This window comes from Cetorhinus maximus, chromosome 28 (assembly GCF_964194155.1).
Source record: "Cetorhinus maximus chromosome 28, sCetMax3.hap1.1, whole genome shotgun sequence".
NCBI classification, from domain to species: Eukaryota; Metazoa; Chordata; class Chondrichthyes; order Lamniformes; family Cetorhinidae; genus Cetorhinus; species Cetorhinus maximus.
In genome coordinates this window covers 15502773-15516897 of record NC_135906.1, presented here as the reverse complement: position 1 = coordinate 15516897, position 14125 = coordinate 15502773, and the positions used below count along the sequence as shown (strand labels likewise).

General features: G+C 44.2%; 2 protein-coding genes across 10 annotated transcripts in view; one reads left to right on the top strand and one right to left on the bottom strand.

Moving 5' to 3' along the window:
* The window catches only part of dnm2a (dynamin 2a), a 47385-nt gene extending 40714 nt beyond the window's left edge, over positions 1-6671 (top strand). For 2 of the 8 annotated variants that reach the window (XM_078531249.1, XM_078531246.1), the window contains exon 20: positions 367-569. In XM_078531249.1, coding sequence (XP_078387375.1) covers positions 367-433 — 67 coding nt within the window. In that variant the 3' untranslated portion in view covers positions 434-569. Of the gene's footprint in view, positions 1-363; positions 1157-5131 lie in introns of those variants that run through there. The other 6 variants (XR_013573558.1, XR_013573559.1, XR_013573557.1 and 3 more) reach the window with 6 other exon arrangements.
* Positions 3671-12820, bottom strand: LOC144668842 (transmembrane emp24 domain-containing protein 1-like). 2 transcript variants are annotated; one of them, XM_078531258.1, is made up of 5 exons: positions 12582-12810; positions 11914-12011; positions 10160-10325; positions 8832-9090; positions 3671-3851 (listed from the first exon to the last, which is right to left on the bottom strand). In XM_078531258.1, exons 1-4 carry the CDS (start codon positions 12783-12785, stop codon positions 8872-8874), a joined length of 687 nt encoding a protein of 228 aa, XP_078387384.1. In that variant the 5' UTR covers positions 12786-12810; the 3' UTR covers positions 3671-3851; positions 8832-8871. The 2 variants fall into 2 exon arrangements, with proteins under 2 accessions (XP_078387384.1, XP_078387383.1); XM_078531257.1 differs by lacking the exon at positions 3671-3851 and having other exon boundaries at positions 8037-9090; positions 12582-12820.
* Positions 12821-14125: the final 1305 nt, after the last annotated feature.

Genomic DNA, 14125 nt, shown 5'->3' with positions numbered 1-14125 from the left:
CAAATCTCTTTCTAAAACTGAGCCACGGGGGGAGTTCTGCAGCTCTGACGATGTCCAGCTCCCTGAATTTTGGACTAATAGTTTGAACTGTGCTTCTGTGTTGTTATGGCTCTGACTCATTCTGGATAGTGGGGAGTGGCCCTGGGCTACATTATGGCCCTATCTGGTACGTATGCATAGTTCAGTTCCATTTCTTTTTATGTGAAATTATGGAACAATATGATTGGAGGAGAAGAAAGAAAGTGTAAAAGCAAATACCGGCTGTGTATTGACAACTGGCCAGCTGTTGTTGAATTGAACCCTGGCTTGCTCCTGTTTCTTTCCCCATTATATTGACCCCCATTTTGTTTTGTCTCCCTTCAGCAGAAGACCACCCGCTGCTCCGACCCGGCCCACAATTATCCGAACAGCCGAGCATTCCCTACTGGATTAAACAGTGGGATTTATCCTGTGAAGCATTTTATTGTAGGCTATAGTTGGTGATTAGCCTGACCTTATCCTCACGCATTTAATCCACTGAGGGGCAGTAGTGGTGTGAAGGGCAGGACCCACATTTACCAGAGTGTTATCCAGACCTCTTGGCTTTTCACACTAGCTGGGAGCACCAAGCTGTTCTTAACTGAACTTTATTTAAACAAGAATTTACAAATTTGGTTGTTTGTTCCCCGAGTACTAGAATTGGAGACAGTTTCTCTCACTCACTGCTCCCTTGATGTTCCTGATTGAGAAACTTTGCACTCCCTAAATAAACAGCAAAATCGTCTTAGTGCCTTTTTTTCAATTGTTGGGATCATTGTTCCCAGCAGTTTTGCATAAATGAGAGTTATAACTATGTTAACTTGTCCTGTCTCCAAGCATCTACTTACATTTTTTTGGGGGGTGGGAGGAAGTAGTAAACATCCAAGATTTTACACTCTCTGATGCCACAAATAATCGGAGCAGTGTGTGTTGGGATTTTTGAACAAGTCCTGCTCCCTCTCACCCTGTGGCCTTTAATACACTGGAGATGGTGAGGGTACAGAGTGGAGCTGGGAGAGAGGAGTTGTTACATTACAATGAAGTCAGCAGGCTGTGTCAGGATGTGAAAGAGGAATCAATGGAATTAGGGAGTGCAACAGCAAACTGTCCCCTCAGGAGAGGGTAATTGGAGTGATACAAAGAAGAGGAGTTAGAGAGAATCCGTTCTAATGGGGTATTAGAGTGGGGAGGGGCGGTGAGGTATAAAGGTGTGAAAACCTAAATGAAGTAGTCTGAGAGATCGATCCCAGGCAGAAAGGTATTCTGGAAGAGATCCTTGGTTAGGAGGCTGGTATTGAGGAGAGCAAATCCTGGAGGTGTGCTGGACTGTGGGAGATGCACTGAATCATGCACTGACTGCAAGAGGTTTATTTTGTGGCTAATGAGTTGTTTTGTGGAAATACAGTGGCTTGAAGAATCTGATTGTGATTTTTGAACTTTTTTTCTTAAAGCCCAATGACCAGGAGTTTATACTCCATCCAGTGACTGCGGGTTGGAAGGTTCAGAAATGTCGATGATTTTTGGGTCAGACGTAAAAGGCTGAGCTCAGCCAGTAATGCCCTGTTGGCCGCCTACAGATGTGTGCATCCGTCTATAGATGGATGTTTACCATTTATTCACCGCTGAATTTTGTACTTGTTCTTACCTGTGCCTAGCTGCCTTAACTGGGTCAGCTGCTTAACTGTTGACAATTACAAAATTAAACAGCCTTAAGACTCAACCATCTCCATTCATTATATGTTGTTGAATGGTTGTGATGGAGAGTTTATGGTTCTCTTTGTCCTAGTGACTTATGTTGTATGTTTCTGGCTGTTTGAGTTCCTGCAGCTCTTCCCCAAGCTCAGTTATCATTAGGTGTTATCCCTCACTGATCTGACACCAATGCTGCCAGATATCAGGCAATGTGAACTGGAGAACCAGCAGCATTGCATCTTGGGGATTGGTGCCTATGTAAGGTGGGTAGGGGGCTATTGTGGGACATTACTTGTTAATTTGTCTCTACATCAAACTGGTATGTGTTACTCACTCAGTTTCTTGCTTTTGTTGGGTTCAGAGTATCGTGACTAAGAGTCTGGGTGAAATCAGTATTCCTGGTGTGTATGCATGGCCCAGGAAATTCTTGTATTCAACAACCTCCAAATAAAGGAGTCTAGTAAATAATTTTTAAATGGACTTGAGTGCAGCCAGCACTACTCAATTCAAAGTGGAACTTTATTAACCTGCCTTCAGTCCTTGAGCTCCTTGGCCTGCTCCCCCATGGATTACCAGCTCCCACCTTGCCTGCCCTCCCTCTATTTTTTTTTGGTCCTTGCTCATCCTGCCTGGTACACAGTACCAGGTCTCTCTTGGGTTACTATCCTTTTGCACCTTGCCTTCAGTACCTGCAGTTATTTCTGTTTGAGCACTGTCTTAAGAGGAAGCAATTCAGATCAATCTCGAAGCACAGCCTGTATTAATTATACTCCCCATTCAGCTGTTGTGAGGAAACATGTGTCCGTGCTGAAAAATGAAATAAAAACAGAACATGTTGGAAATGCACAAAGTAGCACCTGGGAATGAGATGGCTAAACTTGGGCCGGTTCTGGTTAAACTTGTTCTGTATCAGATACTAATTAACTTGGTGTATTTCCAACATTTTCTGTGTTTTGTTCCACTTTTCCAGCACTGGTTTCAAAGCTGGAATCTGCTTCCCGATGGAAAATATAGTGATAACCACACATTCCTGATGTGTATAGCCTGTTCATCTTTTTGCTTAGAGGGTTGTATGCCCAAACTTGGGGAGGTGATGTCTGTGTGCCTGCTGGGTGCATCATGCTGCTGAACTCAGTTCCTGACCCAGAGGGAATTGGGCATGAATATTACGTAAATCAGTGCTTTGTCTGCCGGGGGAAGTTTGCTGCAGGAAATTCTTGCTTTACTCGGAGTTAAAATACAGTTTATTTAGATGAGGAAAGGGAAAAATCAGGAAAGAACAACATCGGACTCCTTTTACATGCACTCAAATCTTTCCCCCACCCCACCCTCTCCCCCCCCCCACCCTCTCCCCCCCCCCGGCTCTGTCCATCTCTCTCACCCGCTCCCCTCCCCCCTCCCTCTCACCCGCTCCCCCTGCTCTCTCTCTCACCCGCTCCCCCTGCTCTCTCTCTCACCCACTCCCCCTGCTCTCTCTCTCACCCGCTCCCCCCGCTCTCTCTCTCACCCGCTCTCTCTCTCTCTCACCCGCTCCCTCTCTCCCCCGCTCCCTCTCACCCGCTCCCCCTCTCACCCGCTCTCTCTCACCCGCTCCCCCCGCTCTCTCTCTCACCTGCTCCCTCTCTCTCTCACCTACTCCCCCCGCTCTCTCACCCGCTCCCCCACACTCTCTCTCTCAACCGCTCCCCTTCTCTCCAGGGTAAAATTGTCTGGAGCAGAATTGGCCAATAAAACAAATAGAACAACACTAGAGAGGGAGTTCTCTGTGCAGGTGGGTAGAAATGGGTTAAATATAGTATTCATCCAGCCCCACCTTAGAAACTATTCTCTGAAACACCCTAATGATTGTGTCTTGCTGTCCTACTGTTGGTGGGACCAGTTTTATATAAAATATATTAGTTGTTGAATCAAAACTAATTTCTCCAAGTTTGAGAGGAAGAATCTGTTGGAGGCACTTGGGTCTAATCCTTGATGCTTTATCACAATTGCAATAAAGAGAATGTAACTTGTGCATTTTTGGGCAGTATCTCGACGAAAGGATGCTGCACCAAATGTGGAAAATTAGCTCAAAGCTCCTGTTGGTTTTTGTAGCCACACAAATGGCAGAAATTGATCACGGATGCTGAAGATCTTTCTACAAACTCTGATTTCTAGAGAAAAATAACAATTAATTAATGATGTTTTACAATGTAACAACTGAATCCTTTTCCTATGATTACTTCATCAAATTCAGGGACCTGTTCCAGTCAGGGCTTTGCTCTCATTAACAGATACCTGAATGTTCTCACTCCTGGTGTGTGATTCTATTGACTGTTAACTGATTTGAAATGAAGTGCCTACATTCTGTACGGTAATGAGCTGAAATAAAGGGATCGACAGTAGAAGGAGCCTTCCTCTTGTGTCTTTGTCATCTGTTTCCCTGTTTTCTGGTTCTGGGAGAGAGGAAAAGCAGCGGTGAACAGGTGGAGGTATTGTGCTTGCCAGAGGCATGGGGGATAGCCCTTCGGGTGCTGCTGCTAAACACTGCGGGGATCGGTTTTCAAGCTTGATGTGATCTTGGGATGATGATGCTGTCCTGCACTTTGCTTCTCCAATCACCATTCAGTATATACAAAATATTTCTCTCATTGTAGAGGGGTGCTTGATGCTGTTTTACACTACAACAATGCAGCTGTTGATGCCCATTAGAGAACCTCGCAGCACAGAAGGCCAATTTTAAGTTATTTATCCAATTCCCTTTTAAAAGTTGCTACTGAGTCTGCTTCCACCTTTTTAAGCAGTGCATTCCAGATCAAAGCAACTGCGTTTAAAAAATAAAAATTCCCCTTCGTGTATCCTCTGATTATTAATTCTCCTGTTAGTGGAATGTTTCTCATTTCCTTTATCAACATCCTCACTTAAAAGTTACTGAAAAATGACCTGTTGTCATTGAGGCTGGGCTGCTCTCCAGCTGGCATTGGAGTACTGCGGGGCGGTGGGGGGGTACTGCAGAGCCTACAGCTAAGGGTAGGTTAAATTGGAGCTGGGGTGTACTTCAGAAGAGACTATTTTCTCTCTTCTGAATCTAATCACTGTTCATTTGTGCGCTGCCTGAATCAAGAATTGTGTCCACATGTTGCAGGTACAGGTTAGGTCCAGGCCACAGAAGTACACAATCTGAGCATCTCATAGTTGCACAGATTTGTACTCTTGATATAAATATAAAGCTGATATAAAGATCCCTGTGCTGAGAATTGGTATGGAAACTGCTTCTGACTCGTCAATTTACGTGAAGCAGCTCATCTACTTGAGTGAGGCCTCAGTTCAAAGGTAAGGAACAGATCGGATGTTCTCCATGTGTGTGCCTTTTGTTATATGTCTGGAAGAAAAATGTTTTCATGATCAGGGTGTTCTAAATGTTCTGCTTTTCTCTTGTATCTAGGCGTCCGCCTCCTGCAGTGCCTTCAAGACCTGGCTATTGAATGTGTCCCACTATTTTCTACCTGTTTTGGCAGACTATTTATCTATAATTACAGTTGCACGCCTTGCACGCCCAGGTTCTGCGTATACTCCCCCATCTCAGACTCTCACCTGCTGCTCCTGCACACAATGCTTCAGTGTGGATTCACTAACACAAACCCTTTCCAGTAGCCTGGGCACAATTTGCTAGTCTGATGGTCTGTCATTACTCTCCCCTCACTTTGTTTAAAGAAAATCTGTCCAGTTTGTGTGGGATTTTTTTGAAAACTGCGATTTTAATGGATCTGAACATTTATACAATATTTATTGACAATCAACTTGGGATTTGATCTAATTTATTTCGTACTTAAAAGTTGATAATTCTACATTGATGCTAATTTAAGGGTTTCAAACCCTTAATGCTGATGGTCACGGGACGAGGTCAGAGATGTTTTAAAATAAGGGTTAATTAAATTGGATGTGTGGGAAGGAACTAGAAAAATGAAGACAAAATAAATTGTAAAATCGCTCCTGGCATTTATTCTGCATTTTAAGTAGATCTTTGGCAGGATTTTGTGGGACGATGTCCTGATCTTTAAAGTGCTGTCTGCAGTACTGGAGATCTACTGATTGGGTAGAGGATTACAGGCTGGGTAACAGTATTCTGGAAGGTTAGTTGATGGGTGTAATGAGAGGCTGGAGGAATTGTATTGTGAACAGCTATAGTCAAATGTGTTTCCTGCAATGGGGCCAAGTGCTAAAAAAAAAATTCCATTGATCAAGCATTCCTGATTCACCACCAGCCCTTCCACTGGAAGGGAACAGGAAGTGTGAAATCTGCACAAATTATTCTACATAACACTACAGAATTTGTAAAGATTGAGATAGCCAATGATGACTAAAGTGGGGGAAGACACTTCGTGTACTTAGTCAGGAAAGCAGTTCCGACCCTTCACACTGGGTTGTAACTGGCTCTACACCTATGAATGATTTGCAAATACAAATGGAAATTTTTAAAAGCTTGCTGCCTTCTACCCAGGTTCTCACTATAAATGTTGAACACAATAGTACAATCCTAACCTCAATGCCCATGTGTACTTGCCAGTTTGGGTCACCAAGGCCCTGTGTAGCTCCAACTGCTGTATCTGGCCTCTGACTCTTATCCAAAGCAGTAATTTACCTACTATCAGGCAACGGCCCTAATTCTTTGCTTGGACGAGAGTCTGGGAACACAGTTGTGGCGAATGGTTGGTTGTTTGACTGGAGGAAGGTACGTAATGGGGTTCCCCAGGAATTATCAGGATTTTTTTCTTGAATCTATATTAATGACCTAGACTTGGGTGTGCAGGGCACAATTTCCAAATTTGTAGAGCAGCAAAGACACAATGGGTTGAATGGCCTCCTGTGTCCTAACCATTCTATGAATTCAGAATCGAGTAGCATTTTCTTTTAATGGCAATTTTTTACCTTCTGTATATATTTGTTTGTTGTAAATTACCTTGGGAATAAAATGATTTTGTACAGATTGGCCTGTGGGGAAGGCTGATGTATTCCTGGCTTTATGGTGTGTTTAATTTGTAGTTTAAAACCCACATTGAGCCTGAATTTGGAATTGATGCAAACTTTGACTGTCTCCTGTAGATTGGGGACTGTCAGCATTGAGGTGGTGGAGGGGTGGGGAGAGAGCTGTATTACTGGGCTTGAAGCTGTTGGATTCATGCTTGCTTTTCTCTCAGGTGATGTTGAATCAGTTCCTGGGAAGTGGGGAAAAGGTTGAAGCATCATGTTAACAAGCCAGCAGCTGGCATATGGGGAAGAGGAGGTGGGATTATGGCCAGCTATTTAATGTAGGATAAAGTGGAGGTAGGGCAGAAATATGGATGACAGCTGGCCAGCATGCATTGGTTTTTCAGTAGATAACATCTTAAGTGAATTAACACTGTACAATCAATGTAAAGTCCAGAGACATAGAAAATCATTGTTGAAATTCATCAAAAAGTCTGTAGCCAATGTCTTACCTCTAAGTCCTGTTCACCTGTCATCCTTGTGCTCGCTAACCTACACCGTCTTGCAGCTGACCAACATATTTTAAAATTTTCATCCTTGTTTAAATCCCTCTATGCCCACATCCTGAGATGTCTGTGCTCTGATTCTGGCCTCCTGAGTATCCTCAAGTTTAAATGTTCCATCATTGGTGGTTATGCCTTCAGTTGCTGAGGCCCTAAGCTCTGGAATTCCCTCCCAACACTTTTTCCTCTCTCCTCCTCTGAGACACTCCTTAAAACTACTTTGACCAAGCTTTGTGACCTGAACTCAAATCTCCTCGTGTCCCTGGCATGTTTTTTAATGCTCCTGTATGTTAAAGGTGCTTATATAAAGAAGTTGAGAGAAAAGCTGTTATGAGGTTTAGGCACTGTATCCAATGTTTTATCATCAGATTATGTTAGGTGCCTTCCTCTGATGACAGCACCAGAAATCCAGGAAGGGTTGTACGTCCAAAATAATCACTAAAGGGAAAATCAAATAATAGATTCTATGTGGAGGTCTAACTTATGCTTTATAAAGGTTTAGCATAACTTTCTTGCTTTTATACATGCAATGTCTATTAATAAAGCATACAGAACCTCTGGCTTTAACACGTGTCTCAACTTGTCTGAAATTGCCTCTCCTTCCTACCAAGTGTATCACTTGTGTTAAATTTCATCTGTGTTTGACCAATTCACTAGTCTATTCTCATAGTAAACAATGTTTAAGTTTTGTGTCATCTGCAAACTTTGAAATTATGTCCTGTATAACCAGGTCATTAATATATATCAAAAGAACAGTGAACCTAACACCTGGGATACGATGTCAGAAATGGGAAACACCAGTAAGTATGCAAGGACTACGCCAGATTAAAGCACTTTTAATAATAAAGTTGCTGTTTGCATAAACTAGTCTTGCAGTTTGGAAGAAGACATCAAGAAACCACCACTCAGTTCAGACCAGACCTGTGGATAGACACATTCACGTCCTCATTCCCTTTGTCTTCTGATAAAGCCATGTGCAGCTCAGCACTAGGTCAGAGTTTGAACCAATCCTGCCTTGCAGCTCAATAGGATACCATGTGAACAAGTGACCAGTAACGCCACAGTCCTGATCGTTGTACCTGCTTTAAAAACATTTCATCTCTCCTCCCCAGCCCTAACCAAGGGGAGACCTGCAGCCAACCTACTTACTGCAGGGAGTATTCCTACCCCGACTGCCAGCAGACAGGTTGGTAGTTGGTAGCTTGAAGTGCTGGGAATAGTGACAGCTGCAGCCTGCTATATGGATCATAATTAGAGATTAGCAATGGACTAACCCTTCCCAGACTTCATAAATAAATGTCTAATTTACTACCTTAATTACATGATTTAAAATCAGAGCTAAACTGCTTATTAAATGCTCTGATTCTCACGGGATGAAATTCTTGGCTTCCTGAACCTTTCCCCAGTTTATTAATAGTAAACATTGACCTTATAGGAGTACATATTTAACATTGAGGGTATTCTGTGCACCTATCCTTGTATATTCCATTTTGAACAATTCACTTGCCAGTCTTACTGTCAGCTTATCCCAAATCCTCACCTAACTCCAAAAGCAGCAACATCATAAACAGCCCCCCAAAACAAGCAAAAGGATCTGCAGCTACTTGAATACACCAGTTCACACCTCTGCTTCCGTTGTCATTTTCTTAAAAGTTCAGGTTTGTACTTTTCTGTGGTCATCAAAGAGACTTTTCAACAAGTAGACCTGGACGAGTGACACCACCAGCATCACCCCCAGATTGACAGCTGACCAAAAATTGACCCGTCCCAAGTTGCCCTCCTGCAGGTTGCGATCCCGTGCCTCGAAGGCTCGGAGGATGGCCTGGATCTGCACACTCTTTGTCAGTTTGGTGTTCATATTTCCAATTGACTCCTGAAAGAGTGATCAACAGTTATTTAGAGATATGGTAACTATAAACCAGCACTCCATCTCCTACATTCATTAATTGCTTCCCTGATAGATAACTGAGGACTGGAAATGACTGAAGAGGGAGGTAGTCAATTGGTGTTCGATGAATCTGGAGAAATGTGATGCAACATGTTTTGGAGAAAGAAAAAAATTAGGAAGTAGAAAAGTGTTCAGGCATCTCTTTTAAAGTGAGTTAGGTTGATAAAACTAAAAATAAAGCAGCGGGTGGTATGCTAGGTTTTAAAAACTGGGTTCTAAAGTACTTACAGAGGAATGCTAAGCCATGACCTCTGCTCAGCAGCAGAATATTCTATTCAGTTGTGGTCACTCCACTTTATAAAAGGCCATGGAGAAGGTACAAAAAAGATTGTCAGCATTTCAAAACCCTTAGTTATGAGGAGGGACTACAAAAATCAAATGGAGGAGACCTGAAAGAGGGGTTTGATATTTTGAGAGGTTTTCAGAAGTAGAAGAGGGAAAGGTCAGCATAAATGAGTATAAATTTAAAGATGGAAGGAGCTATTAGGAGACTCTTCCACTGAGGGTTGTTAGGACATGGAATTCCCTGCAAGAAACAAAGGAAAGTGGATAAATATTTGGAAAGAAACATAAATCTACGGGGAAAGGGCAGAGGAATGGAACTAATCAGATAACATTTTCAAACAGCCAGCACAGATGATGGACCGAAAGATTTCGATTTCAAAGTTGCGGAACTTCCTCAGACAGCCTTTCCTTCTGCAATGAAAAGGCTTTTAAAACCCAGGCTTACCTCCTAAAGTATCACCTCATCCAGACAAATGTATTATACATGATAAGCACACATGGATATTTCTCTATTTTCTCCTCATTTTCCACCCATTCCTCCCAGAAGTGTGCACAAGACACTATCCAGGAGATGGGAATTACAATCAAGCCCACAAGCCTAATTTCTAACATTCCTTTCCATTCTGACAGTCCTTGCATTTACACAACATCTGGTCAGTATGTCCAAGCTTCAGACAGGATGAGCTCTGACACAAGGTTGCTGGCTCACCTTGATATCATCAATTTTAATGTCCAGCAGCTCCTCTGGTTCCAAAATCTCTGACCAGTCCTCAGCATCATCAAAAATAACTTCAAAGAAGATAAGTTTCTCAGAAATGGTACTGAAGGAATTGTCAAAGCAGATTTTATAATCACCGATAATCGTAGGCTCGATCCTGTGGAGCAGATTGGACAAACATCAGTTATGGAGCTCTGAAGAAGTCATATAGACTCAAAACGTCAACTCTTTCTCTCGCCACAGATGCTGCTAGACCTGCTGAGTTTTTCCAGCATTTTGTTTTTGTTTGATTTCCAGCATCTGCAGTATTTTGCTTTTATTAGTAATGGAGCTCAGTTTGCCCAAGCAAATCAAAGCAACTAAGTTTTACTACAGCACCTGTAATGTAGTAAAAAATCCAAGGTATTTCACAGGAATAATTATCAGACAAAAATTTGACAGAGCCTCATCAAGAAATATTAGGGCAGATGACCAAAAGAGGTAGTAGGCTTTAAGGAGCATTTTGAAAAGAGGCAAGAGGGGCTTAAGGGGAATTCCAAAGCTTAGGGCTGCTGACTGCACGGCTAACAATGGTGGAGCATTTAAAATCAGGGATGTGTAAGAGGCCAGAATAGGAGGGGTGTAGAGATTTTGGAAGGTTGTAGGGGGAATGACTTAGATAGGAGCGAAGCCAGAGAGGAATTTGAAATGATGTGAATTTTAAAATTGACTCATTGCTGGACTTGGAGCCAACATGGGTCACCAAGCACAGAATTCCCAGAGGACAAGAATTAGGAGTAGACGACCATTTGGCCCTTCAAGCCTGTTCTGCCATTTGATAAGATCATGGCTGACTGGATTGTGGCCTTAACTCCACTTTCCTGTCTGCCCTCCATAATTCTTGACTCTTTTGTCAATCAAAAATCTATCTAACTTAGCCTTGAATATATTCAACGACCCAGCTTCTACCGGGGGTAGAGTTGGCCTTGTGGACTTGATTTAAACTGATCATCTGAACATTAAGAATTTGATTTATATTAGCATGGATCATGTTTCAATTCTTAATCCAAATGTTTCTGAAATCCATAAACAGGTCCAATTAAGGTACTACATGACGACTCAGGAAGCCATGAGTAGTGAGAGATTTACTTTGTAAAGGCAACCCTATGAATTCTGAAGGCCAAATACTATATCAGTTTGCAAATTGGAAAAAACAGGCAATAAAAGTGGACAAAAGCATTTTATTGCACTTAGCTCTATGGCAGAATTCCATGGCAAGCACTAGAATCTGCAGCAAAGGAATCCTGGTGCATTAGGGTCCTGGCTGTAGTAGGTGCTGCGATGCTACTGAGTTCTGCAGTGGTAGGAGAATCCCATAGTTGATCTCTACCTGTGTTGAGTTAGTTCACCGCAGTTAAAGTGACGGGGTAGTTACAGCTACAATTGACCTCCGCATCATATGAGTTACGAAAGGGAAATTCAACCAGGGATCCTGTCCTTTATGATTGACAGTGTTTGCACTCTGCACACATGGGTACCGCGTGATGACAGGATTGAGTTCTACTGTCATTCCCTTCACAATCAAATAGCTTGCCAACACAAAGCTGATACATGAAGAATGGCCATTCAGGCTGCCAGAAAATTGGTGAAGTGTAACACTTTCAGGTAGCACCTTTGAGAGAGGAAAACTGACAGGCACACAGCTATATTGGAGCAATGTCTGGGGAGTGGGGGGGGGGGGGGGGGGGGAAGGTGCTGACACTCACATATGGACACCATCGGACCTCCTTGACTCCATGACCAGACTTTCACCATTTGGACTAAACACGGCGAAATCGACATCCAGTCCGGCACCTCCAATAACCTGCAGGGAAAGCACAAGCCAAGCTCAGATACACTACTGGTTTACCCTCATCATTAAAGCTTAGCAGTGGCAACAAGCAACAGTTTTGTTTATTAAAGATATTTAAATTGTTTCTGACGAGAAGATCGAGGTCAAGGTCACGATTTAAGTTTAAGAAATCACAAAAGTAGTTTGAAGAAAATGACATTGCAGTTGAAGCACACTCAGAACTGTCAGTTTAACCCAGAGTCCATGTGGATCGCTGCTAAAACAGCAACACTACTGGATTAAAGAGGGGAAAACCACCAGTATTTGCACCAGCTACGCCTGCTCACTATTGATGAGGGAATGCATTATATTCCTACGGTTCAATATTGCACCTTCCGTGTTGGAAAGGGGGAAAGTCCCCACTCCAGGACAGCAAAGGGGCACCTTCCTTCTCGGGATAAAGAACCCCCTTCTATAAGAATAAGAACCCGGGGGGGGGGGGGGGAGACATGCTCCGTGCCCGAGGATTGTAGGAGAGGCTCCGGGACTGTGGCTTTTCCAACCAATTCCATGGGCAGTACGTAGCCCGGCCTCCAGCCCCACCTGGTACTCCAGCTCCATGCTGCTGTTGTGGCCGGCGCTCTGGTAAAAACATTCCTCTGTGCCGGGCGGGAGGACAAACGTGAACTCGGAGTCCGAAGGCTGCCCGAAGGACACGGCCCCGATGGAACGGAACAACACCAGAAGCAAAAGAAATGGCGCGGAAGCCCGGCTTAGGCTCAGACTCGGCCCCGACCCCAGCCCCATGTCCAGCCTCAAACTTCCACAAACTTTTCACTTCCGCACAATTTACAGCGTCGCTGATTGGTCTTCAGGTTCACAATGATTGGAGGCCAGTGTCCAATCGGAGAGCAGGTGGACTGCGAATGTCCAATCAGGAACAAACTAATCGTCAACAGGGAAATCTACACCAATCAAAACAAAGTGCACGTTTGGACCTGTACTGATAACGCCAATCACCACGTTGGAGCAGCAAATTCCGCCACTTCAGTTTATGAATATCTGACCTTCATTTATAGTTGCAACGATAGTACAAAACCTGAGCTTTGCAGAAAGAAGAGACGTGTTGTCCAAGATTTTCATTTGGCAGTCAGCAGGACAGATTTGCAAGAATACTAAATTTCAAAGAGAACAACAATTTATACTGCATGAGAAGAGGGTGCTGACTGTTGGCAAGTAGACTCTCATTAGCAGAGGCATTGACATGGAGATTGCACCAGGAACAGTTAAACTGCGAAGCCATCTTCCGCGGTCGATGATCGCTTCTCGGCCTTTTGGCTAAGATCAAGTGTTGCAGGGGCGACACCATGGTCCTGCCAAGGCAAGGTCGGGATGGAAGGGCGAAAACCAATCGCAATCCGAATTCATACCGTGGGTTACCTATCACTGTCCGAGTCACGGTGAACCACAGCGACGAAGGAGGATCACCTATGGATCGAGGCTTCTTCACCAGGAGGATCCTGTTGAAGGCGTGCGGCTTCCAAGCTACGGAGATCTTCACCCTGCACGACTCCCGCAAAGGTGGTTATTTCGACGTGACGTTCAAGCAAGTGGCAGACTGCGTCCGGCTCCTGAGGGTGTTCGAGGAGAAGAGAGACCTGCCGGAGATGAAGATCCTGACGGCGGAGCCGCACTTTTCTCTGCCGTTGCAACGGGAACGTGAGGTGATGGTGCATGTGTACAACCCCTTCGTCCCTGTCGCCGACGTGGTCACCTTCCTCACCAGGTACTTCGATAAGGTGGGGAGCGGCACCGAGATTCGAGACGACTTGGGGATCTGGACAGGCAAACGCCTGTTTAAGGTCACGCTAAAGACCGATGGTAAGGGAGCCATTTTCCACCCTCCTTCCAGTTTCGCAATCGGGGGAAACCGTGGCTACCTGGTCTACGCTGGGCAACCCAAGCATTGTCGCTCATGCGGCAAGGCTGGTCATGTGGCGGCCAACTGCAGCGCCTCCCTCTGCAAGATCTGCAAACAGGAAGGGCACCAGACAAAAGACTGCAAACAGGCCAAGTGCTGCAACCTGTGTGGCGAGGCAAGTCACCTCTACAGGACCTGCCCCAAACGCTGCCGTACTTACGCACAG